This window comes from Atractosteus spatula, chromosome 4 (assembly GCF_055471065.1).
Source record: "Atractosteus spatula isolate fAtrSpa1 chromosome 4, fAtrSpa1.hap1, whole genome shotgun sequence".
Lineage (NCBI taxonomy): Eukaryota > Metazoa > Chordata > Actinopteri > Semionotiformes > Lepisosteidae > Atractosteus > Atractosteus spatula.
In genome coordinates this window covers 54,692,242-54,719,462 of record NC_142709.1, presented here as the reverse complement: position 1 = coordinate 54,719,462, position 27,221 = coordinate 54,692,242, and the positions used below count along the sequence as shown (strand labels likewise).

The window sequence follows — 27,221 nt, the reverse complement described above, 5'->3', positions numbered from 1 at the left end:
TGATGGTGAAGTAATAGAAGGGAGAAACAAAGTAGCTTTTAACTGCTGACATTTTCTGCTTTGTGTCATAATTGCAAATAAAGCCCACGCAGTGGTTTCTAAAGGCATTCATAGCATCCGAACAAGTAATAGGTTTATTCCATGCTGAAAAGAGAAGAAAGAAAATGCAACGTTTCGGCCGTGGGGCCTTCTTCAGGTTGCTCACACCTGAAGAGGGCCCCATGGCCGAAACGTTGTGTTTGTTCCTTTGCAGCCTACTCATGCTGACGCAGCTACCCGCCTGAACCCATTCATAGCATCCTGTGTCTCTGCAGGATTCTACACAGGCTGGCTCCTGCCTGCGGCCTTCGTGGGGACCCTGGTGTTCGTTTTTGGAATCTGGCTCATGATGACAGACGTGCCTGCGTGAGTAACCAAGACTGAACGCTCCCCCATCAGACTAGCACAGAACCCCCGTGACCCCATCCCGAACATTGTGGTGTTTGCTAAAAATCTGTAAATCATATCATACATCTATAAGTCGTATAATCAGTAGCAGATTTGTGTTCACCTGATCACGGGTCCAGACTCGTCACGCCCACACTTGCTGTCCTTTATTGCCCGTATGAGTGATCTGATGCCTCTCCTCGAGATCTGAAGTGGCTGTGCCCTGGGTGCTGGGAGGAGGGGCGGCTGTCCCAGGCTCTCTGTTTACCTTCAGGGTGGTGCACTGCTGTGAGATACCAGGGGAGACAGGTGTGCAGCGAGCAGAACGATGAAGAGATATGTGGAGCAAGTAGACACTTAAGGGATAAGGCATGTGATGGAGCAATCCTCTTGCTTGCTTTTTGCGTTTGCTTTTAAAGATCCGTTCGCGTGAGAGAGAGGGTGAGCGCTGCTTTCCATGTGTTTTGGTCCCTGTGTGCAAAGAGGGCAACCGGTGGCAATCCTATGAACACACAAAGGGGGCACTGTTCTTATCAGCTTGCACAGAAACAGTTTCAAAGCTCCTTGTGCTTTTTCTGTGCAATTCAGGTTGAAGGGCAGACAGATGAAGGAAGCAAAGTGGGATTTCTAAAGAGAAAGTCCCTTTTTATCAAAAAGTTCAAAACGTTTTCATGTAAAAAATAAAGGTAGTAAAGAAGTATATTCTTTCCTAAATAAAGAAGTTCAGGGTTCAGCAGTCTTAACAATTTCAATTAGTCGTTATCTCAAAACCTGACTTGCAGACAGAGCATATTGTTATCTTCACTTTATATACCTTCAGTGTCTCTTTGCTTTCAATGAAATCCTTTAGCACAGTGAGGAGAAGTATGAAAACACACATTACTGCACACACAGTATAGTGTGGAAGAGGGCTGATCACAGTTCTGCTTCTGCTGCATCAATAAAGTAGAAATTCCAGACCTTACCCTCAGGTATATCTGGGGTAATGCAAACATGGTTTATTAGAAACACAAATCTTCATTAAGAAACAGCTAACAAAAGCTCAGCCCCAGGCACTCAGCTTCTTGGGGTCAGAGTCTCCTTTTCCAATGCAGAAAAACACAGATGTGCAAATAGTGTATTTGGACATACCCTATAGGGAATGTCAAAAGTGCCCAAACCAAAATCAGTTTTAAGAGAAAATTCCCCTTAAAACGTTTGCTCTTTCTGTTTGTTACAAGTGTGTATCTGTGCATGTGAGCAGTTCTGTGCAGTTTATGGCGGAATCTCTTTGTGCTTTATGATCCTCCTCACAGTAGGTAACATGATCATTCAAATTTGGACCTTAACCATGCTGTATGATGTGTTGCGTATCACAGAAATTATTTCTTTCTTTTACAGGAAGGAGATCTGCGACGGCACAGATAACTTTGTCATGTGCCCTCTTTGCAACATCTGCTCCTACTGGAATCTCTCCAGCATCTGTATCACATACAAGGTACCCCATCAGCAGAGGGTACTCCTTATTGTGGTATAACCTGATACAGGAAAGGAGAGAGATTTATACAACATTACAGGACAGGGGGAGTCCAGTTTACACCTGTAAACGCATGTGTGTGTATCCCACAGGCAGGGCTGCTGTTTGACCATGGGGGAACAGTGTTCTTCAGTATCTTCATGTCTCTTTGGGCCGTCACCTTCCTCGAATACTGGAAACGCACCACCGCCATCCTTTCCCACCGCTGGGATTGCTCCGAGTTCGAGGAGATAGAAGTGGGTCTCAGATCTCCTTTTTAGTAGGCAGTTACTGCACAAACCCAGGTTAGAATCCATTCATTTCCACCTGTGACCATGTTACAGGAGCGGCCAAGGCCTGAGTTCACTGCAATGGCACCGATGACCCTGCGGAACCCCGTGACTGGAGCAGAAGAGCCTTACTTTCCTAAGAGCCTGCGCTTCAACCGCACTATGACAGGCTGCATGGTCATCATCATCATGGTGGGGCATTACAGCCGACACTGGCTGTGTTAACACTACACCATTCACCGATGACTAACGCAAACTCTGTTTGTTCCTCTGGGCCACCAACTCCATCTCTCCAAAGTTATCTGCTGTATTATGATTTATTAGCCCGAGATGATCACATTGCCGTCATCTCGGCTGCATCACTGTTCCCAGTGTCTCAGTTTTAGACATATAACCACTGGACTCATATTACCGTGCCTGTCCTTGTACAGTGATTGATAAAATCTCCAAGTTGCATTAATGTATTTTGAAGAACAGTGATTTCCTCACTCCTGGCTGGATGTCACTGTCGAACACTGCGTGCCTTTTAAAAGATGTTATGAATTTTGCCCCTTGCAGATCACGGTTGTCCTCATGTTCCTGATTGCCATCATCCTGTACAGGACCATCCTGAGCATCGTCATCTACAGGTCGAAGAACCCCTTCTTTATCTTCTCTGTGAGTCTGCTCCTCCCTGCCTCACACAGCCCTCACTGAGACCTGGGTTTGAAAGCCGGCAGTGATCAACTCGTTGCACATGTGAAATCAGGCATGTTCATTTTGAACCAAAGACCTGCCCCAAGGAACGCCTGATAACTTGCCAAAATTAGTGATAGATGTTGCAGTTGTGTTCTATTTACACACGCACAGACACACGTTTACTGAATCAAATAGGGTAGGACTGCACATCTACAAGGGAGACTGATTCCTCCATGTAGTCCTGAGTGCTGTCTCCTCCGGGTGGCGCCGTAGAGCTAGTCGAGCGCTTTCTCCTTCAGCTGGTGCGGTAGAGTTGTCAAGTGCTGTCTTTCTTAGGTGGAGCTATAGCAAGTTGAGTCCTGCAAAATGTCCTGTTTCTTTTAAACCGTTGATTTGAATGTAAATCATGTTAACACTCCCCTGACCCCACCCCATCCCCCTCTCTCCCTGCAGGCAGGCCGGATTGCCAGTCTGACCGGCTCCGTGCTGAACCTGCTGGCCATCCTCCTGCTGTCCCGGGCCTACATCTTCCTGGCTCACATCCTGACTCGTTGGGGTGAGGACTGACTGAGTGGCCCGCAACTGCACTGCACACACTGCTCCTGGCACCTCCTGTCGCTGTGTGGACCCCTGTCTCCCCCGAATTATACCCGTTGCTCCTCATCCTGCCCCAGCAACCCTCAGCACAGAATGCAAATAGACAAAATAAACTGATCCTTTTTTACGAGATGTTTAATCATTAATTCGGAACTTTGAAAATGGTAATACACCCAGAATAGTTCAAGTAGGTGGCTGCATCAGCATGCGCACGCTGCAAAGGATCAAGTTAAAGGTTTATTCCATGCCAAAAAGAGAAGAAAGGAAACACGCTTCGAAACATTGTGTTTCCTTTCTTCTGTTCTCAGCATGGAATAAACCTTTAACTTGTTCATATGTCCAGAATTCTATATATATATATTTTCCCGCGTTCCTGAAATGTGATGACGTGCATTCCAGTTTTTGTCCCTACAGTAATGGGAATGTCTAAAAACTCATGCGAAATCCCAGATCACCTGCATTTCCTCTTTATTTGGGGCTAAGGTGCTCTGCTGTTCTGCAATCTCTATGATATTTCTGTGTATGGCCTGATATCTATGATGTTTCCTATCTCGCCCTGAAGAGATGCACAGGACCCAAACAAAATACGAGGACGCCTTCATCCTGAAAGTCTTCGTCTTCCAGTTCATCAACTTCTATTCCTCTCCTGTCTACATTGCCTTCTTCAAGGGCCGGTGAGTCTGCTCTGATCCATACTGGTAATTCTTCTGGTCACCTCGTCCTGTAGCAAAGCGCACTGTTACAGAGCCTGTCTCCCCAGGTTCGTGGGGTATCCTGGAAATTACCACACCCTACTGGGAATCCGGAACGAGGATGTGAGTGTTTTTCTTTTGCCACTTAGGCAATTCTTTGTGTAACTGAGAATTGTTCCATTTGTTTTCGAAGTAGTACGATTGGATTTAATAAACAGAATTATCATCATTGGCATCTCTGTTACCATGTGCTCAATACCACTGCTGACAGGTAGAGACTCACTGTGTGTGTGGTGCATTGCTCCCTGTGCTGTGTGCCATTACAGTTTTGAGTATCTCTGCCTACTTATTTGAATATTCCTTAAAGGCATTCACAGTTGGATAGATTCTGTAAATCAACACATTTTCCACTGAAACAGATTCTGGGGTTGGCCCTTTTCATTACTGAGCTCATTAGTAATGCATACATACAGGAGTGAGGCGGAGACGAGCAGTTGGCAGAGGAAGGCAGAGCATGGACAGGAGAGGTAATGCTCTTGTTATAAGGCAAGGCTCTGTCTCTGGACTGATTCCTGTGCTTTTGCTGGCAGTGTGGCGCTGGGGGCTGTCTGATTGAACTGGCCCAGGAGCTTCTAGTAATCATGGTGGGGAAACAGGTCATTAACAACGTCCAGGAGTTTATCTGCCCGTGAGTATCTGACATAACGTCTGTGCCTCTTCTCCCAGTCCATTTCCATCTCCCTCTGTCTCCATCTTTTTGGTTCTTCCCCTACCCTCCTCTCCAGTAAACGTCTCTTCTCCTTCTTCACTGCCTCTTTCTCTGTCATCCTCCTCAGCTCTGTCTGGGCTTCCCTCTGACTTGCCTGTACCTCCACCCCTTCCTTTCTAACCGTATTATTCCCACTGTCTCCCTGTTCTGTCTGTAGGAAGCTGAGAAGCTGGTGGCAGAAGAGGAAGTTCCACAATAAGGAGGCACAGGGGAAGTCAGATGTGTGTCTCCCACCCTGGGAGGCAGATTACCAGCTGCTGGTGTGCGAGGGGCTGTTTGATGAGTATCTGGAGATGGGTGAGTCGATCTTTGCTGGTCCCTGCATTGCCCCTGTGCTCTTTAAAGTAGGGGTCAGCATCCGTGGTTCTAGGCAGTCAAAGCTATACAGATTTAATAGGGAATTTTTAGGAATCGATGGGTAGAGACCAGAGAGATAATTATTGTTTGCAGTGAAAAAACAAGATCCAAAGAAGTTATGGAGAGCTCTGTTGAAATGAAAACTGAAGACCAGGGTCAGGATTACAGGTGACCAGATTCCCGGAGTAGGAATGTTCATGGGTGTGTAGATAACTCTGCTCCTGGTCCTCCCCTGCAGTGCTGCAGTTCGGCTTCATCACGATCTTCGTGGCTGCGTGCCCCCTGGCGCCACTCTTCGCCCTCCTCAATAACTGGGTGGAGGTGCGGCTGGATGCCCACAAGTTTGTGTGCGAGTACCGGCGGCCCGTGGTGGAGCGTGCCCAGGACATCGGCATCTGGTTCCACATCCTGCAGGTCATCACTCACCTGGCTGTGGTCAGCAATGTAAGACGACAGCCATAGTGACCGCTGCTGTGATCGTTACCATTTCTCACTTCATTGACAGTGAGGATTATCAGGAATTATTTTGTGATAATGTTTATAATGTTTCATTCAGAAATGTCATTTCTTTGGAAGTGTATTTTGTATCTTTAGGGCCTATTATCAAAGGCCACAAGAAGGTTTTGAGACTCAGCTGAAAATCAAATTCACACATATACAGTAACTGAGGAGCAGGAGGAACACTTTTTAGGATAAGATACTTTGAATTTTTAAACAAATCACTAGTTCAGGCACCTTCAGAGTGAAAGAGCTTTGTAAAATGGAAAAACTGCTTATTCGTGTTAGTGACTGTAGATCCACTTTTTGTTAACCAAATTATGTATACATTTCACTTGGCTACTTGGTTCAGATTTTCATATGGAGCACCTGGGCTACTTAATCTTTTTCTTCCTTATAAAGTATTCCAAAAAATATTTTAGGGTAGGACAGTAGGGCAGCGGTTAGCATTGCCACCTTCCAGTGATGGGGCCTTGGCTATTCCTGGAGTGCCGTCTGTGTGGAGTTTGTATGTTCCCCCATGTTCATGTGGGTTTCCTCCCACAGTCCAAAAATATACTGATAGGTTTATTGTCTTCCGGGAAAGTTGGCCCTGCGAGTGTGTGCATGTCTGTGCCTGCCCTGCAATAGGCTGGCTGTCCAGGGTGTTATCCTGCCTGGTGCCCGTTGCTTGCTGGGATAGGCTCTGGCTCCCTCATGTCCCTGAATTGGAAAAAGTGGTTAGAAAATGGATGGATTAAGTATTTTGAGAATTGCACGTATTTTATTTATGTACTTCATCTTGCTGCTCCTACTGCTTACCGAAACTGGTTTAGAATGTACAGCAGCAAAACGAAGCCCGTCCTGATCGAGGAGTGAGATCGGGGCTGAGGTGCGGGCTCTGACCCGGTGGAAAACACAGCCTGCAGGCTGCACGCGAAAGGCAAGGGAGGGGCTGATCAGCACACCCCTCTCGGGGCTGACTCTCACGAGGTCTCACTTCAGGGGTCGAAGGTGGGGCTCTTTCTCAGGAGAGCGCGGTGCGATCCATGACGCGTCTGCCCCCTGTCTCCATGACAGGCCTTCCTGATTGCGTTCACTTCCGACTTCCTGCCCCGGCTTTACTATCGCTACACCGCAGAGGGCAGCCTCAGGGGCTACGTCAACTTCACCCTGTCCTTTGCACCAGAGAGCTTCACCCAGAACAACACCATGTGCAGGTACAGTGTGGCCCACTGGCGCCGGCAACCGAGGGGTTTAAATAGAAGGAGAATAAGCATTCTCACTTTGGGTCTTAAATGCCCTCATTTATCCGATCTAATCTACTACTCTGCCAGGGTCAGTTGAGGTTCAACACCAGTATCAGTTTGACTGTAAAATGACTTGACATACACTATTGATTAAATAATAGAATAGCAATGAGCTGAAGTGAGTCACAGACGTCTGTGGCTGCATTTATTATATTAACTAAGAGGATCTCTTCCAAAACCTTAATCCCCAATTTCTGTAGTAAAAAATAATACACTAATATGTATTCATATGCAAATCAGTAACTTCATGGCTGATTAGACCTATGGTACACTTTCAGCATTAGTCATGTCAATGCAGTGTATTTAGTGTATTTTTTTCCAACCCAACTAAATATTTTTACAGTATATTACTTACTTGTGGGAAGCAGATGAGCACATTTAAACAAACGGCCCATTTGTTGTGTGCTTGCCTTTGGCTGTGATTGATGAGAATTTTGGGTGTCCATTTTAAATCAACAGGTATCGAGGATTTAGGGACCAAAAGGGCCACTACTTACCAGAATATTTCAATTTGCTTGCCATTCGCATGGGTTTTGTCATCATTTTTGAGGTAAGCCTCATTCTTGAAAATAATCTTGCTTCTGTCACTGACTCATGTGCAGCCTGGGCTAAATAAAATCACCCAGAAGAATGATGTCCTAACCTGCCACGACACAGTAAATAACATGGGGCTGTGCATACACACTGGTTCTGTGGGTGTCGTGTGCAATTGGGAGCTATATATAATATTTATAGATCAGATGGAAGGGAATGCATTTTCACTTTGTACGCATTAGGCAGATATCTAGGGGACATGTATAGACACCGTTTCAACTATTCAAACTGTGCAGAATACCTCAGGGAAGTATCAAAGCCAGGGAAACGGGGATTAACTGAGGGCTTCTACTGTTCAAGGGCTACAGCATTAAAGCCCCCTCTGCAAGCTGCTGGCAAACCCCTCTATGATCTACTGTAGCTAACCAGTCTTGTTCAAGATCAACAGTTGTTATTCTTGTCCTGTATGGCTGATTGGAAAAATCACAGGAGCAACACAGAAATAGTAGGGTGTACCTCTGGTCTCCTGAAGGAGAAGGCAACAGCGGAATCCTGGGAGATTGCCATCAGGGGCTGGTCACCTGAAACTCACCGGGAAGGCCCAGTGGGCTCTGATGTCTCAAGACAAAAAACAAGGCTTAGCCAGAGTCATGACCTCATCACCTCCCTTTCTGCAAGCTGACGGGTGCTTACAGGAAGTACAGCAATATGATCTCAGATCATGTTTTCTGTATTGGCTCTAGGATTTGAAGAGAGTAAAGAGAATGCATTAATCTTCTGTTTAAAAAAAAACATGAATATGATTGTGCATGTGGTGTCTGTTGTTTTGGAGGAGACAACAGCCCTGCAACCCAAACATGATGAAGTATTGAGACACTTTTTATGTAACATTCTGTGCTGGAGAGAATGTATAGTGTAATAGGCAGGTAGACTCAACCTTCTTTTCTTTTGCAAAACCACAGAGAGACACACACACTCCCAGGAGATTATGCTTCTATGCTGTTTATGCGCTTCTATACAAGTGTTTTCTATCAGTAGTTCACTGTTAGCTCTCAAGGATGCTTATTTAAGTTCACCTGGGCAGAGACATGGGTCTTAAAATGATACAATGAATTTGAGGTGTCAGTCAAATGTGTGTAGCTCGAAATGAATGAAATGACAGTTAAAGTTTTTAATAAAATATGCTATTTCTTATTGCTTAACAATTAGTCCGATTCCTCCTGAGCAGCACAGTCACACTCACTGAGTTATCACTCAGTAGGCTACTGAATGCAACAGTAAATTCATTGTATTTGGGTGCCACCAGCCATTTCACCCTGCAACTCTCAACTGGCTACCTACTGAAGCTAAGCAGGGTTGAGCCTGGTCAGTACCTGGATGGGAAAGCTCCTGGGAAGCTATGGTTGCTGCTGGAAGTGGTGTTAGTGGGACCAGCGGGGGGGTGCCCACCTTGCGGTCTGTGTGGGTCCTAATGCCCCAGTGTAGTGGCGGGGACACTGTACTGTAGTGGGCGCTGTCTTTCAGATGAGATGTTAAAGCGAGGTCCTGACTCTCAGTGGTCAGTAAAGATCACCAGGCATTTCTCGATAAGAGTAGGGAGTTATCCCGGTGTTTGGGCCAAATTTCCCCCTACAGCCTTTACCGTGGCCTCCAAATTGTCTCCATGTGCTTGCGCTTGCCCTGCAATGGACTGGCGCCCCATCCAGGGTGTACCCTGCCTTGCGCTCGTTGCTTGCCGGGTAGGCTCCGGTGTCCCGCGAGAAAGCAGTTTGGCAAATGGCAGGACATGACATTGTGTGTGTCCTGATGAGTACAACTGGTAGAGACAGTGCCCAGGAGCCAGGTCTCTTATTCCCGTTATTGTCAGTGCTTCTCGCTGCGCCGTGTCGCACATCGCTCTCAGGCTTTCTCTTCGTCTCTCTGTAGCATGTCGTGTTCTTTATCGGGCGCATGATTGACATGATGGTGCCGGACATTCCCGAGGAGGTGGAAATAAAGATCAAGAGGGAGCACTACATGGCCAAGGAGGCCCTGGCAGAGAACCAGGTGAATCCCATCTGCTTCCCAGCGCAACATCCCCTGTATCGGCTGCAGTGCACTCCAGCTCCCATCATACTGCAAACTCCACACCTACTACCCGGCTTCATCTGATTTTAGAACAGTGTAATATACAGAGGGCGGGACAGTGGAATCCTCACTGCACTGTAGCTCTCAGTTCCTGGGCTGCTATCTGTGTGGAGTTTATGTTCTCCCTGTGTTTTTGCGTCCGTTTCCTTGGGGTTCCCGAGTTTCTTCTCGCAGTCCAGAAACATGCAGGCAGGTTAATACGCTTCTGGGAAAACTGGCCCTGGTGCGATATGTGTGTTTGTCTGTGGCTGTGTATGCAAGAAATGGGCGCAAGGCAGGATGCACCCTGGATGGGGCTCCAGTGCTTCGTTGTGCGAACACGCTCACACTCGGTCCAGTTTTCCCAGAAGCCAATTAGCCTACGAGCGTGTCTTTGGACTGTGGGAGGAAACGAAATCACCCCGAGGAAGCCCATCATGAACATGGGGTAAGCAAACTCCCAACACCCCTGGAATTGAACTTGGGGCCCCAGCGATGTGAGGCTGCAGTGCCCCCCTAGTTTTCCACCACAGATATAAATATATATTTATGCTGCAATATTTAAAGAGCTTGAGAGCAGAGCACACAAAAGGTTTAAGAATGTCAGCGAACTGCACAGATGAGTATCAACACTTTCTATCTGCCGAAGAAGAACAGAGCTTTCACATAAAACGCCAGCACTTCACTGAGACAGAGGGACCGTTTTGCCAACCTTACCCACGCTCTTTACTAGATCACGTGGCCTGAGTGCACTACAACAGCTTTTCTTTCTCCCTGTGGGTTTTTCAGTCTCTCGGCCAAAAGGTTTACCTTGAGGAGGCAGAGCAGCCCATGCAGGAGCTGCGACAGAGGCACAAGGCAGAGCCCCAGCCAGCACTGCCGCAGAACAGAACCCCTCCACTGCGGGACACAGACTCCCCTCCACCCACACTGACAGCCATCTCCGAGGACCAGCTGCTGTCTTGACACACACACGCCCCCCCCACAAGGCAGACGTTACGGAGTCTCTGGACTGGACCTTCTGGAATGGCGGTGAAAGGTGTGGACTTCAGAACCGGGTTCCTGAATGAACCAGCAGGGACCAGAGAGAAATGGAGATTCCAGCTGTGGAATTCAGGTGTTGCAGCCTGGCTCTCTGTCAGCACCCCCCCCCCCACCGCCCTCAAGACAAAGAGACAGCGTTGACACTAATGATCTCACGTGTCCAGAGTGGCGATTGTCTTATTGTAAGAAATTAGATTAACACAGGGAGCCGGGTTTGAATCTCTGCAGATGGATTTCTTGCTCTGCCTTGTGAATTTGCTGAGCTCCAGTCTTGTGGGATGTTTGAGCTGCAGTTTTTCAGCAGGAAAGAAAGTGGGCTGTCTCAGCTGGTAATTGTAAGAGGAAAATATGTAAGCACCTTTACAAACCATTAGTAAAGTTAAGGGTAGATTGTGCTGGATTAGAAAGATTTCCCTGTGTTGTGCAGCATCCTCAGATTCTGGTGTTTCAGTAGATCTCCACACACCAAAACTGACCCCAGCTTAAACTGTAATCTCAACTCTCACCCAAAGCAGACCAGTAACAGTTTTCCTTCCAGATTTCTACTTGGATGTTTCGAAGAGTTTTATTTTAATACAGAAATTTCCATGTCAAAAACAATCACAGTAATCCTGTTAAACAGCGCCATCTGTTGGTTAAATGTCATCTTCCATAGTCAACGGACGTACCAGTTCATATAAAACGTTACATGTGTCTGTATTACATTGTAAGATACACAATACAAAAAAACAATGTGTTTTGTGTTCCTTCATTCGCAATTACACAATATGTGCTTGCTGGGATAGGCTTTGGCTCCTCAGAGAAATTGAACTGGATGAAGTGGTTAGAAAATGGATGGATGTTTTATTTAAATAATTGCTTTTTATTTAAAGCACTACACAAATGTATTTGCATATCTCGGTTGGAAGGTGGCGTACTGATGAGTGTGGCAACTCACTGCCTGTGTGTTGAGGATCTGAGCTGGGGTCCTGGAAGATATCTGTACCCCTACACCTCTGGGTGCTGTGTGAACATCAAGTGGTGCTTTCTTGTAGTTTAGAGACTCCAGGAAACCCACAGATTACAGGAATACTACTGCCTTTGAATATTGGTAAATTCCTACATTCGCCAGACATGGCTCTTTCTTACCAATATGGGACAATCTTTATTTTCCTTTTAAGAACTAGAAAATGTCTCTGGACACAAGCCTGCTGTGGAAGGACCGATACAGACACCTTTCCTTTTTCAAACCGCTCCATCAGTAAAGGTGTTATCATGTCAGGGGTCATGGCAAGCCTACATCTGACCCAGAGCCAAGGGACACTAGCTGATTACAAGGCAACAGGGAGTACACAATCCAGCCTGCCAGCATAAACCAGACCACCTGGAGAAAACCCATATTGGTTTAATCAAAACATGCACAACAGAGTGCAAACATGCAAGCTCAGCACAGAAGGATCACTGAGCCAGATTCAAACACAGAACCCTGAAGCTGGGAGGCAGTCGGATGTACCACCACACTGCTAGACAGCAAGTTTGAATAAAGTTTTTCAGCAATTAAAATATAGAATCAAAAGAAACATTTAATAACTAAACCTACGAGGTACTTAATAAGTGAAAGAAAGTACCAAAAGACTGATCAGAGTACCATTTATTTCTGATCATTTAAAGCAGGCATCTGAAACGCAGCTTCTGGAAGGTCTGACATCTTGTTCCATGCTCCCACACATCTCTGTATAAAGGCATCAACTTCAACAGGCATAAGGAAATAGCTGTATGATCTTTGGGCTTCAGATAGCTGTAAAAATTCAATTGTCTCTAAATTGAATAAACTTTAATATTTAAGGTACTAATAAGATGATTTGTATAATTATGCAACCATTTTTAATTGCTTCATCCGATTCTTGGTCACAGGGGAGCCAGCAAGCTTTCAGTGCAATGTGGGGTACACCCTGGACCGGATGCCAGTTTCAGTCATGCTAACCACTGTGCCACCATTTGCTTGTGAATATCTGTATACTGTATATAGTGCATATATCACAAGGATATTCTACTGAGGCTACACCTCATCAATACTAATGCTACTAACAACAAGAATACATTCATAACTCTTGATTCCATCAGTACCATGTTCAGCCAGTCTGTCCCAGAACAAGGCATCTCACGTTAAGTTATTCTGCATTACAGAGATTTTTTCATCACTTGTGACCAGAATTTCTCTGTGTCAATATTTAAAAGGCGGTTAATCACTAACTTATTACACAAATGGAAAACCCTCCACTTGGAGTTTAAGAAACAAATATAGGGGTGAGTTACATTTTTCCGTCTTTTAAATCTTCTTTTTCCTTGGCTATTTTTGTAGGTGGGCTAAAGAGGTCAGGCTGGTAAGATTCTTTTTCACTCTGTCTGCATGTTTCAAATCTCCACGATCTCCTCAACCTTGCTTGTCACACTGAGCTGAGAGAGACGACAGCGTTTGCACTGTTGTTTGCTGTTTTGCCGATCTGTCCACTTCCTGTAAGATTTTGGGTTAAGTTCACAGGTATTCTCATACCCTTAAATTTGAATTCAAGAGGGATAGTGATTTTTTTCCAAGTACAGTAGGTAAAAAAAAACGTACAGTATATCTAGCAGCCAGTGCAAAGATGTGTTTGTTATGAAAACTACTTGTGTACTGTGGAGAAATGTAACTGTTTGTCCCCAAAGACAACATTTTCTTCAGTCAGCAACACTGTATACTGATCTGGATGGTGCAGCAGTGTGTCATGTTAACGGGCTATTGTGGAAACACAATACTGTGGGCCACATTAAGCCAGCATCTCACCCTGTGGTTTGTGCAGTCATTGTCTGCGGAACTATTCTCTGTGGTGCAGTTTCCATACAGCATGTACCACACTCCACTGCTCCATGGTGCACAGTTTTAAAGGCCATTCGAATTGGCCAAGTGACTTTAAAAGTAACAGTATTTGTTTGTTGCAAGAGTTTCAAAATGCACTTCAGCTCAGAATCTCGCAGTGGCCCACATCAGCAGGCATCACGAGGCTGGACAAGCACAAAACCTCATCTGTGGACAACAGTGATATTCCAATATCACCATTTGTAGTCTCCTGAATTAATCCTGGCCAAAAGGGATTGGAAAGATACTCCTGTGGTTTTCCACAGCTGCTCTCACTGCCCCACATCTCAGCAGGGATGAAAGTTCTGCCGGGTTGCAAGACATCACAGTGTAGTTCAGCAAAGGTTTGAACTAGGTTTTAATTTGTTGTGAATAAGGTAATTTTCTGGTAAAAGATACACACAAAGTGCACCTTCCTGTAATGCTTTGCATTCATATATTTATAATCTGAGTGCAGATCGGTCTCTGGAGTTACCATAAATGTAATGTTTAGGAGAGATCATTGCTTGAGAATTAGAACTCACACAAAGATTTCCTAAAGGTTTTTATTGACAATGGTTAGCCTTTCCTCTCATTGTTTCCAAATAATTCCATACTTTCTCTGCGAACTTTCCACACAACAGGTGTCTGTCTCACTGTTCAGTGTGCAAAGAGCAAATTTAGAATGAGCCCTTCCACACAGCTCAAATTCTACAGCTCTTAAGGCAGAGGATGAATCCCAAGCAGTGCTTTTCTCCAGCCGTGTTTCGCGGTGTGGTAGTTCAGGGCAGGGCCGGCGCCAGGGAAAAAATCTGTAGGGCGGTGATATTTCGGTTGAAGCGGAGCCGCTGCAACTACCCAAGTGATATCTCGCAACCATGCCATTGCTTAGTGCTTCATGATAGAAGATAACGACGAGCAATCTGGTATTTTATTTGTGAAGTACAGTTTCACGTTCATCAGCACTCTCGCGATTATTAATGCCTGGAGCGACAAAATACCGTATACATTCATTTTTGCAGCTACTTCGACGGTAACGAGGTTCTGAATCGTTAAAAAAATAGTTGTAAAACCAACAGGAAAAATAACTACAGTCCTAGTTATTTAACGATTGTAAGTATAAGGATAAACTACTGCAAGGAATCGGTCCACCTGAGCAAACAAGATCGTAATAATGTTGACACCCAATAACGCAGACGCTATGTAATATGTGCCGTTCTTGGACGGATAGCCCTCCTGCACATCAGTCCGATGTAGTAACCGGGAATTCGGGGTTGGTGTAGTTATCTGACCGTTGACAAAGTACAACTATTTTTTGGGGCGCAAGTTAAGTAAACGATAGTGTTAAAAAATCCTTTTGTCCAAAACTGAGGGGGCGGGACAGTTCAGTTGAGGGGGCGACGCCCCCTTTCCCCCCCCGTGGCGCCGGGTCTGGTTCAGTATAACTATGAGTAAGGCTGAGCTGAGCTCCTGACCTGCTGTTTTCTCTCCTCTCTAGAAGGCACAATGATGCTGCTGCTGCTCACTCTTCTCTCTCACGACTGCCTGAGTGCAGTCTCTGGCACTTCGGGTGAGTTTGCCAGGAGCTTCACAGTGGAAAAACAAAGACTTTGCCAAGTTCCTTGGTTTTTGGCAGCTAAGCTTGGGACTGAAAGTTTTAAAGTGAGGAGTGATGATGGGACTGAGGGGAGGTCCGGGCTGGAGTTTGAAGGGAAACTAAGCAATACTAAGAATATGAGAAGAGTTAGAAGCTAGAGGATGCCATTGGTGCCATTTGTTGATATATAATTCAACACACAAGAATTGTGTATGGGTCATCTGTAAATGCCAAGTTCCTTGTGTTTGCAATGTTAACAGCTCTGTGCATATTGATGTCTCTGTGTGTGAGTGGTCTTTGCTGTATGTGGTTCTGAAGCTGTGTTTGGCCAACAATGTTACTGCAATGTGGCGTGTGTACTGCATGTTTACAAGGTCATTGCTATGAGTGGGCTCTGTGTCTCCCAGCGGTTGTGATGCAGGCAGGACGCTGACAGGGATCTGTATAAACCTTTAAAGACCTTTTTTATTGTGTGTGCCTTCACTGGCCATTTCCTAGATTTGAGAAGTTCATAACATACAGTTTCTATTACCACAATGTAGGGAGCTGTAATTCGTGGTCACTGAAATAAGATACACTTTCTTTTGCTGTGGTTTTGCTGACACGATACTGAATCCTCCTGCCTACCGAAATACTTGAGAACAGGCAGTTAGTCTGATTTCTTAAACCTGATTTGCTTTAACCAGACAACTGAAACCAGAGTTTGCGGTTTTGAAATCACAGAAAGGCTGCAGTCAGTTATCAGGATAATTCAATCCAACTTTCTTGAGAAAATTCCAAAGTAATTACACTTACTTCACAAAATAAGCTACTAGAGGGTTTGATTTACACCTTTTTAGGATAAACGAACAAAAAAAATAATTACTCAAAAAATTCTGATCCCAATAGCTCCATGCATGCCCCTTAAATACCAAACACCTGACCTTAAACACCTTAATTACACCCATGTGAGAATGTGCCAATACAGTCTTCAACGCTAATCTAAACATTATGATTACATTAAACAATGCTAATCTAAACACCCAATGTGAGACTATTTATAAAGATTAGAGATCACATAGTGGCCTCTAGTGGGAAGTCAACTGTAATTACAGCTTTTTGTATTGCTGGCCTGCTACACCCACCCACATAGTGTTTTACAAAAGCAGCTTGGATGTCTCCCATCCCAGCACTGATCAGGCCTAGCCTTGCTTATCTGACAGTAGACTACAAGCTCTTTTTCTGGATGAAGCAATCAGAAGACCCCTAATTAGTGACCCCAATTGTTTTTAAAAAACAGCAGGTCAGTCAAGCTGGGTCTCGGGTCAGCACATGATGCATCTCTTCAGCCTGATGATCGACTCCCTCTATCCCAGTGTTTTACAGCAGCCAGCAGGCGCACATGATCCTGCGTCAGAAACGAGCCAACAGCTTCCTGGAGGAGATCAAGCCTGGCAATCTGGAACGGGAGTGCATGGAGGAGACGTGCAACTATGAGGAGGCCCGTGAGATCTTCGAGACAGACGACGCCACTGTGAGTAATGCTGCCTATTCCTCTGCATGGTGGTACAACACCACCTGTCAATAAGCTGAGGAGCTGCTCCTTGCTGTCCTGACATCTTGTGTGCTGTTTCAATAAACTGGGAAGAAATCTTCCTAATCTGGGAGTCACTATCACATGAAATTGCTATTGCTTAAATTGTACAGCATATATCACGTATAGTATACTGTACATTAATTACTCACTGAGATCCACAATTCTACACAATACAGTTTCAGGTCAACAAGCATTTATTCACTACTAGAGTACAGACCAGTGGTTCCCAAGTCAGGTACAGGAAATTCACTATCTTCTGTGTCTTTTTGCTCCAGTTGAATTCTTAATCACGGGCTCATTAATTTCAGTTTTCTGTCAGCAGCAACTGTATTAGTAAATTTGCTTTCAGCTCTTAAAAGGTAGGATTTCACCAAGAATTGGGATTTCTAATTGGAATGAACCCTGCACCTATTTTTGAGTTCCAGAACTGCAACCAGTTGGGCCTCTAGTAGTAATCCATCAATGTATTGGCAATGAAGTAACGATAAACTAGCAAATCAGCTAGTTTGGTCAGAAATGACAGCAAAAACGGTGGTATATCCTGCCTTGCTCATATTGCCGGAATAGGCTTCAGCTTCTCCTGTGACCCTCAATTGGAAGAAGCAGTTAGAAAATGGATGGATAAAGAACAGCAGGAAAGTTGGGGAGAGGCTGTGGAGAGCTCTGTGGGCTGACGTTTTTGAAAGCAGTGCCCTTGAAAGACAACATTTTTCATACTCAGGACTGACTGTGGAAACAAGTTAAATGAACATCTAAACAAGTAAATAGATCAATTAGCCCTGAACATGTAGAGCTCAGCTGGGGTGAAAACCAGCAGAAACCAAGGCGTTGCTCCAGAAGCGGGTTTGGGAACCACAAATAGAAGCTGGAGTACAGAATCAAAGATCTTAATCTGAATTATTGGAGTTCAATAATCTGTTAAGCCTGTGGAAAATCATGTCACATTCCTGCTCTTGTGAAAAATTTGATAACATATGATGGAAAACATAATTTGATTTGTGTCCATCTTCTCTTCTTTTGCAGCTAAAATTTTGGATGAAATATGTGGGTAAGCTTTTCATATGTTAAAGTGTAAATTTGTGTGCCTTAGTTGAAAACCACACTGGAGCATAAGTAGTATAGCTCTGGGCAAGCGAGAACATTTTAAACTTGTCTTTCAGCGATGAGTGCTCAGGGAATGCAAGCATCCCATTTTCTTTAACTTACCCTTGCATTTTAAAAAGGGCTTAATGGATTTGTGAAACTGATAAATCAACAGGTGCACATATCAATATATGCATAATGCATACTGAATATCAAAAGCAACTTCTCATTTATCGAATCATCACATTCACAAGTTATCATAAAAATGACAAATTCTCCTTTGTGGCAGGTGTGCAAACATTTTTTTGACTAGACATTACATACTGTATGTCTAAATTTATTACACTGACTAACATTTGTCATTAACAGGGTGTCCACTGTAAGCCTCACAGGCTCGGAGGGTGTGTGTGGCCACTGTTGATAGCAGTTGTGGGATTCTGTCCCAGTCCTCTCATACAGCCTGGGCAAGCATATACCCAAATACCACGTCATCCCAGTTCATCCCACAACTGTACAATGAGGCTCAAGTCTGGAAAGCAGGGGATCTGTGCTCAACTGTCACACTCCCACCTCAAGGGCAAGGTCAAGGACAAGGGCAGTACTAGAGCAGTGTGAGGACGTGATGTCCTGCAGGAAGGGCAGCAAGCGAGGCTCCAGGGCTTGATCAATGGTGCATTGCTGTCAGGCTGCGGTTTCTGAGGAAAACCGTTGGGTTGACTTAATGCCCATGAGGATTACTTGTTTCAGGTCCGCTCTGTTGTAACTAAAAGGGTTCAGAACAAACGTATTGGATTGTATGGTTAAAACCAAACGTTCAGTTTTATTCTAACAGATTGTGAGAGTAGATGTTAGGTAACTGGCTGGCCCGTCCGTATCCCCTTTCAGACGGAGACCAGTGCGTTCCCAACAACTGTGTCAACGGCACCTGTATCGACCAGATCGGCTCCTACACCTGCCTCTGCCACCCTGGGTTTGAAGGGAGACACTGTGACTTCTGTAAGTGTGGAGCTGGGTCTTTCACTCCCCTCTGCTCTCCCTACCCGATCAGCACATTCATCCCTTTGTCTATCGGACTCATCGTTAGATCTTTTGATTCTCTTCAATTGCTGTGTGATGAAGAGGACTGCACACTTCTAAGTTGTGTTTGTGTGGTATGCAAGGTAACAGAATACCCTCTCTAAGAAATACTATTCTTTACATGAATGTGCAGAGAAGTACATCTGTGTTGTGCACCACTTATGTTGGCATGTGGAGATGCATTAGTGTCCCATTTGAACACACTTTCCCCCCTTTAGTTTCATTTTAGTTAGCTTCAGTGTCTTTTCAGAACTGATGTTGGCGTTATCCAGAAGCGTCAGTATCAGATCTGAACAAGTACATCCTGGTGGTTGGAATGACTCCTCATGTCATACGGAACTGAAGGGCTCATTTCCCATTGGAAATTATGTAGCCCACTGGAAAGGACCTCTCAGCTACTAAGGATCAAGTGTCCAGGTGTAGGTTCAGACTCAAAGTGTTGAAAGTAACAGCCACGCCTGTGCTGTGTTCAGTCACAAAGTGTTATAAGTAACAGCCATGATACTGCTGTGTTCAGTCACAAAGTGTTATAACTAACAGTCATGCCCATGCTGTGTTCAGCGGTGTTTGCCACTAACTGCTCGGAGGACAACGGCGGCTGTGATCACTCCTGCCAGGAGAGTGGGAACGGGACGAGCCGTGGGTGTGGGTGTCTGCCGGGGTACACCCTGGCTGATGACGGCAGGAGCTGCCAGCCCTCAGGTAGGGCTCCCTCCTCCTCCACCTGCCTGTGCCTGAGGACCCTTTCATTCCAGACCGAAAGCAGCACGGACAGCCAGCTCAGCCCTTAGACAGGAGCTCATAGCCTGGTGATAGGACTGTCAAAATAACAATTGCCCATTCCTTACCACAGCAACTCATTGAAAGATAATTGTGTACAACATTTACTTGTTTTTAAACAACGGGGGCTCAGGCGGGCGCCCTTGCTGTATTAGGTCGGCCCCCCACCGTCGGGGGCTCGAACCTGGGACTCCCACGTCACTCAGCAGGGACCCAGCCCGGTGAGCTAAAGAGAGATCTCTCTACAGCCCAGTAGCTGTAGTCCTGCTATCACAGGGGAGGGCGGTGACGTCACCTGCTCTGGTAAGCCGGCTCTTACACAGTACCTGTCGGCCGTAAGCGTTACAATACATTTTGAACCCATGTAGTGTTTTACTCAGAAAACGACATAGAAACTTGGAAGCTCAACTCAAAAAAAGGACATTTTTGCCTGTGAGCTCCCTGCAGCACTGTAACACTCAGAAAAGGAAATCAATTGTTTAATGGAAAACTGCAGCCTTTTGTAGGCCCAGGAGCCCCAACACCTGGTTGTTTTGTCTCAAGAAAGTTTTTAGGGGGGAATGAATAAAATATTACACCAGACTACTTTTCTAAAATGATTAAGTATTGTCATTTTAAAAATCACATAGAAAAAATGGCAATGGAGAATTCAAGGTTTAGTCTTAGCCAACACATGCTCTTCCAGCTCCAGTTCACTCAGGCTGCAGGGAAGCCCAGGCCTGAGCTGCTCCCTCCAACAGCTCTTGCTCCCTGCTGCTGCGCAGGCTGAGCGCCAGGCTGGGACAGTGCCGATAGCACAGTCCAACACTACCGAACATCCCCCAGAGTGTGTATGTAGTCACACCAAACTGCTTTAATGTACATTTTCCCCACTTTATGACCTAACTGCCTTCCATAAGTCTTTGCTCTCCTTGGTGTGTTTGTCCCCGGCGTGTCTGCAGTGTGTGTTGTCTCCCTGCAGTGCTCTTCGCCTGTGGGAAGATCGCGGTGAACAGGACCTCACACATAAGGGGCTACAGGCCTCTGACAGGCCTCAAGCCCTATGTGGTGGGAGGGGAGAAGGGGAAGAAGGGCCACAGCCCCTGGCAGGTACCAGCTCCTGGAAATCAGAAGTTGACCATAAGTGTGGTTTAGTAACAAATCTCTACTGAGACCTTTACCTTGAGATCTGTATGTGAGCATGCAGAGAAAGAAAACTTCTACATCCACAAATATGATATGTACATGGCTGATTCCACATGTTGTATTTTTAACTCGAGACCACTAAGGACCTGCACTAATTAAGTAATTAACCACAGTGATGTTGGATGGTGATGACAGGCCTGCACATATACAGTATAGCTTGGAGCTGCGTCAGTGTGTGCTGGCTGCAAAGGAACAAATACAGGTTCATTCTGAAAACTGGAAAGAACAGACCATGGGAGAGTGATTCACACCTGAAGAGCCCTAAGCAACAGAAACGTTTCTTCTTTCTGTGGTTCAGCTTGGAATTAACCTGTTTCTACACAGGTGTATTTATTTAAACACGCGCTGTTCTATGTGCAGCACAGCTCTATTCATCCGAACTAAGGAAAGAAATGAGATGTCAGCTGGCTAGACTGAAAGAATGGATTTCCGATCCCACTTCAACTGTTTACTCCAGAGCATGACTCCATAACAGAAATGAAAAGCCCCTTAAACATTTTTAGTCTTTTCATTTTAGGGAGGAGTTCAGTCACTGAATAGTGCTCTGGGTTAATCCCATCCATTGAACAGTACACACTGAACCACTAATAACTCCAAGCTATCACTAAACTGTCTCAACATGTGACAAAAACAGACCTGTATCTTCTGTCCTTCAGTTATCCACTGACCTGATATTTATTTAACAAACCAACTGGCAATACAACAGAAATGTACTAATAATACACATAACGTCACATTAATTTAAAGCCTGAGGGTTGTTCTGTTTTCCAATTTCCCAGGACATACAGTAAACCCACACTACTATACAAGTCCTCTTAGGCAGCTTCCTCCCAGCACTGTCTTCCTTGTCTGCTGTGTTCTCACAGCTGTGTGATCTGTCAGTTTCTAGAACTACTGCTGTCATCTGCGATTCTGTAACAGGCGGCACCAGTTAACTACCAATGTGGCAGATGGCTGAGAGGTACAGTGTTTCCAGGTGCACAGCTGAACAGGCAATATTATACAGTTAACTACATTTTCTTGAAATTCAAGCAGGAATGATAGTAAAGTTTGCAGAGAACTAGAGTCATGAATTCTGCTTTGAGATCAAACACAGTAGAAAGGTGCACACAGACTGAAGAAGTACTAAATCTTATACTGCACAAAATGCAAAATACATTATTGAATTGATCTAGCATCTTGCCATTTGTAGAAGAAACAACTAGTATAAACTGGATGTGTAGTTCAATAGCACATACTGCAACAATGATGTAGCTAAGTACACAGCTGGGAAGTACAGTACATAAGTCATAGGAGCAACTTAAAGAAAATAAATACCAAATTATAATTTTGGATGAAAAATGTAATCCTTTGAGCTCTGCAAAAGCAGTTAACACATCAGTGAAGATATCTGATCATTTAGCTGTGAAATAATAGTTTTCATGCTGCCGTTTGGTTTGGTTAACATAAGTGCAGAAGGAGACTACAAACGAGAGGAGAGCATCTGATACAGGGTGTTTGTTGGGTTGATCTGAGGTTCTCATCCAGCCATTTCCCAAAGATTCCCCAAAGAACAGACTTAAGGGATGGACTTAATCTATGTTCATTACACAGTTCTAATGTGCCTTTGCTCCGATGAGTTGCCCTCTCAGTGTGTATACCCAACAGTGAATGCTTTAGAGGCAGGAGTGTAGCAACACTGTGCCCTTTATCCCTCCCTATAGGTGCTGCTGATAAACGCACAGGGCAAATTCCACTGTGGGGGAGTTCTGATTGACAACTCCTGGGTCCTCACTGCTGCCCACTGTCTGGAGAAGGGATCCAGATATCATGTCCGATTGGGTAAGTCAGGCTCTGTGCAATGATCTCCCAATTGCTTAGTTACAAAAGCTACTTTAAAGCTATTTTCAGTGAATTATATTATATCTTCCTCTTTAAGAGTGTCATTAAAGTGCATTAGCTCACATTTGTTCCCATTTAAATCTACCCCCAGATGCACAGCAGAACAGGTTTGTTACCTTCAGAGATTCCTTAATCTCCTCATAGTCAGTACAAAAAAAAAAACTTGCATCATCCATATGAAGTACAGTTTTAACAGTACCTCCAGACCTCGCAACAGACAAATCCACTATTAACACTCTTCTGGCATGTATTACCTTTCATGTTCAATTAAAACTGCTGCTCCATCAGATCAGAGTTCATTCGACCCTCTCCAAATTGATGGGCCAAATTCCCACAATCCTTCCCTAGTTTTGTAACCATTTTGGAAAGGTAGCCCGTACTCTTGCAACAAAGTCAAATTACCCAAGTATGATGGTATAGATCTTGTTCTTAACTTAAATACTCCTTACATTTAAAGACATGTTGAATATCATGAAAGTAGGATTGATGGAGGTAAAACCCACTAGTTACATTTCCCCTCTATTTCTTCACATCCACAGGTTATACTCAGTATGTGCAAGTAATCTCCGCATCTACCACACCACTTTCATACACACTTCTTCAAAATGAAGTAGTTCACCACACTTTCTGCACAATGTGGGCTGTCTTTGGTGTAAAAAAAAAAAGAAGCCTGTCCTTACCTAAAACAATCAGCAAAAGAATGGGTATTGTGGCTTCAAACATTCTTGTCCTCATGTAGCGATACAGGGATTTTCCATGCTCAAGTCCAGATCCCATTATCTGGAACCTTCAAGAGGTTCACCCCTGACATTGCAAATCTTGGACAGCCAAGTCAATGTCCTAATTCAACATCCATGCAACCCAGAAGTCTAATGACTTTGCCAACTTGAAACGGATGTCAAACCCCAGTCCCCTAGGCAACAATCAGATAGTTCACATCCAATGCCTTGATCCCTAGCTCGGTTTGTAGCACTTTACTTGAAAAGTCAAACCATGATAAAATCAATCACCACCATTCTCACACAGAAGTAATAGCACATGCCAACCCTGCTGGCCACCATGGCTGTTACAAAAAAACTGTATTCAATTAGTCTTAAACCTTATTCATTCTCTCTCTCTCTCTCTCTCTCTCCCTCTCTCTCTCTCACTAAACCATGAGGGTGTAGTGTTTCATAGCCGTTCAGGGACGCCAAATATGTAATCATAGTGGCTCTCTGAAGGCACCAGTTCTGTAGGGTTTGGGCATTTACTGAGACAATTTTCAATTGTAGCAGTAAATCACAAAGTTGATTCTTTTGATGGCTTTAGAATCCAACCATGCGACATAACTCAAACAACGCACACACACAGGTACTAATACACGAGGATACATTTATTAATACATAGAATATGCATATAAACCTAACAGATCTTATCGAGAGGGTTATCAGAATACAAAAGATATATATTCAATCAGTTACGAAGTGTTACACATATCAAGAGGACATACGTTCAGTATATCATTTATTAAGACCGTTTCGTAAAGTGAACTTGGTTACAACTTCTACATTAGATACTCAAAACAAGTACATAACTCTTAGGAATTAAATTGATATCAACTGGTTGGGATAACAATTGAATTCTCGAGCTGTAATGCATTGAAGTTGAATACTCATCCAATTTCTGGGGATTCAGATCTCCTGCGGGCACAAAGAAACAGTTGCAGGCTGTTGCTGTCCAATCCGCGCTCTCTGGCTCGGTGCCAGGTTGTGCTGTGCGGCTTGCGACGGTGCGCTGCTGATGCTCACTGACCGGCTAGTTAGTGTTGGCTTTAACTAGCAAAGTTTGTGCACAGGAGAAAAGATGACTGTGGATCCCAGCAAGTCAGGAAGAGGACCGGTTCGTTCCTGATGAAGAGCTAGTTCTGAATAGTGATTCAGCTGTCCACAGTTCTGACCTGTCCACGAGGCCTGCTGCTGGTTACTCTCTGGCAACCTCCACTCTAGACTCTTAGAACAAAGGAAAGTTCTGGCACTCGGACACACTGGCCGTTCCGTGGTTGTCCGGGCTGAGTCTCGGGATGGTCAGGAGGCGCGCTGCGAGAATGTCCTGCCCTTGGGAGCCTTCTGCTCCTGGGCCGTCCTGCCCTGGAATTCTCCTTTGAATTTCCTTTAGAACAGTCCACAGAATCCTCTCCAGAATCTTACTGAATCTCCCGAATCTGAATCTTGTTGAATCTGAATCTCCCAGGCTCTCTGTGTTGCCTGTTTTTACCTGGAGGAACTTCAGCTTGTTGATTGGCTGAAAGTTCCATGGGCATCAGAGTCCCACGTGGGTTACTCAGCCCTACCAGTCCCTGATTGGTTGATCAAGGTGAGATATGAGTCACTTAGTCCTGACACTTAGTAATGCAGTCCAGATGTCCATCCGGCACTCCCTAGACTGATAGGCGCCAGTGGATGACCATTGATCATGATAGCCAGACTTAGCTAAGTGCATCCCCCTTTGGGAGCTGTCCTAGGAAACCTTAAATCACCCTGCACTAATGGTCTCTCTGTGGCTGCACCACAGAGATGAACAGAGAAATGGGGCCTCATTTGGGAAGCTCAGAAACACTTAATTCTGCCTTATTATTAAGCCTCGCCGCTACAAGGGTTTGTGAAAAGACAACCTCTGGCTGCCCTAGGAACTGCTTTTATAGGGAGCTAGAGTCTCCAGGTACAGCCAATTGAGTGATTTCCCCATGAGAATCTGAAGAGTGTGGTTCTCCTAAAGGAGAGGACCCCTCCCCTGGGGAATTCACCCATGTTTCCAACCCCCGCTTTGCAACATATGGATACCCAAAAGTGAATGAGAATCTATCTCCTTATTTTAAGGATCTATCAGCAAATTAGGAGAGATTATTTATAGCTAAAGATTCCACAATAAAGGAAATTTAGGATCTCATAAAATAAACAGTGAAGATCTCTATAACAAGATTCAAATTTCTTAGCCAGGATCTGGTCACCGGATCCATTTTGATCATTTGTGTTTGCCTGCCTGAAATCTCACCCATTGTTTAGGTTTTCTAAGACATGAACTTAAAAAATGTGAACTGCAAACGCTGTTGATTTTATGGCCCAAACCCGAATCATAACAATGTTATTCAGTTTCATCAATTCATCATGCAATTTCATCAGCTGTTTCCACTATTTCAAGGTCAGGTTATATAATACACTCTTAATCTTTATAGCCTAGTGCGCATTATTTGTAGAGTTCCTTTATGTCATCTTATTGTCTTTTTACAGGAGACTATGAACGCTATCGTGATGAACAAACAGAGGTCACAGTGGAAATTTCCCAGTTCATCACTCATCCTCACTACAACCGCCTTACACTCGACAACGACATCGCGCTCATGAGGCTGTCCAGGCCCGTGCCCTACTCCCGGTACATTGTGCCCGCCTGCCTGCCCCCGAAAGGCCTGGCGGAGAGGGTCTTGCTGCTCAATGGCACCCGCGTGGTGGTGTCCGGCTGGGGCCGGGAGAAGGAAGGCTCCAGCAAGTCGAGCTCTGCCCTCCGCTTCATCGACATCCCCCTGGCTCCCCTCAGCCAGTGCGCCGAGGTCATGAGCCAGTCCCCCACTGAGAACATGCTGTGCGCCGGGGAGCTGGGCGTCATGAAGGACGCCTGTGAGGGGGACAGCGGGGGGCCCATGGTCACCAGGTACAAGGGCACCTGGTTTCTGGTAGGGCTGGTGTCCTGGGGGGAGGGCTGCGGACGCACAAACAAGCTGGGCATCTACACCAAAGTCTCCAATTACCTGGACTGGGTCCAACAGGTGCAGAGAGCCAAGGGGAGCAGTGCCTGAGAATGACATGCTCTCACCTGGAAGGGGTTTTACCTCTGAGAAGCTACATTACAGTATGTGGGAATTAATGGATTTTTTTGCCTTGTAAAACCCGAGGGATTTAGACAGGTTGAAATCATTCTGTAACTATAATTTTTTAAATTTCATTTAAGCGTCCTCAATTTTATTTTCATGTTTTACTCTGAGATTGCAGCTTTGTGCTGTCGTATGTTGGTTTTTCCCTGTTTGGCAATTAAATGTTTTGCAAATGCATTAGGTTTCATAACAATAAAGATGACAAATCCCTGCAGACAGAGTCAAAGGGACTATTCTTTTTTCTCTAGTCGTTGGTGAATTTACCTGTACATACGCGCAATATCAGGAAGGCACTGGTAAGGGTTAAGATAACACAGGGAGAATGCGCAAATTCCGGATAGAACACATCCTATATTTGGAATCAAACCCAGGACCCAAGAGCTGTGAAGTAATACCACTAGTCACCAGGTGCTGCCCTTCACTTAGCCACTGGTATTTCAATTAAGAAGTGTTGCTGTGCAACTCATAAAATGTTTGTGTGAATAACATGAAAAACAGAAGGTGAATGT

At 44.9% G+C, this 27,221-nt stretch overlaps 2 protein-coding genes across 5 annotated transcripts in view; both read left to right on the top strand.

Annotated features, from left to right (window-relative positions):
• Positions 1-11,511, top strand: part of ano7 (anoctamin 7) — a 30,108-nt gene extending 18,597 nt beyond the window's left edge. For 2 of the 3 annotated variants that reach the window (XM_088912742.1, XM_088912743.1), the window contains 15 exons: positions 315-405; positions 1,807-1,903; positions 2,035-2,178; positions 2,266-2,403; positions 2,770-2,868; positions 3,343-3,445; positions 4,049-4,160; positions 4,247-4,301; positions 4,769-4,866; positions 5,105-5,244; positions 5,543-5,748; positions 6,862-7,001; positions 7,551-7,641; positions 9,552-9,671; positions 10,521-11,511. In XM_088912742.1, the coding sequence (XP_088768868.1) occupies positions 315-405; positions 1,807-1,903; positions 2,035-2,178; positions 2,266-2,403; positions 2,770-2,868; positions 3,343-3,445; positions 4,049-4,160; positions 4,247-4,301; positions 4,769-4,866; positions 5,105-5,244; positions 5,543-5,748; positions 6,862-7,001; positions 7,551-7,641; positions 9,552-9,671; positions 10,521-10,697 (1,811 nt within the window). In that variant the 3' untranslated portion in view covers positions 10,698-11,511. The other variant, XM_088912744.1, reaches the window with a different exon arrangement.
• A 1,509-nt stretch (positions 11,512-13,020) lies between these two features.
• On the top strand, positions 13,021-26,926 carry LOC148836608 (vitamin K-dependent protein C-like). Of its 2 annotated transcripts, none has more exons than XM_088912748.1 (9): positions 13,021-13,061; positions 15,128-15,199; positions 16,582-16,739; positions 17,826-17,850; positions 18,771-18,881; positions 19,524-19,664; positions 20,704-20,831; positions 22,631-22,748; positions 26,075-26,926. In XM_088912748.1, the coding sequence occupies exons 2-9, from the start codon at positions 15,136-15,138 to the stop codon at positions 26,635-26,637; spliced, it is 1,308 nt and encodes a 435-aa protein (XP_088768874.1). In that variant the 5' UTR covers positions 13,021-13,061; positions 15,128-15,135; the 3' UTR covers positions 26,638-26,926. The 2 variants fall into 2 exon arrangements, with proteins under 2 accessions (XP_088768874.1, XP_088768875.1); XM_088912749.1 differs by lacking the exon at positions 13,021-13,061 and adding an exon at positions 13,078-13,138.
• Positions 26,927-27,221: the final 295 nt, after the last annotated feature.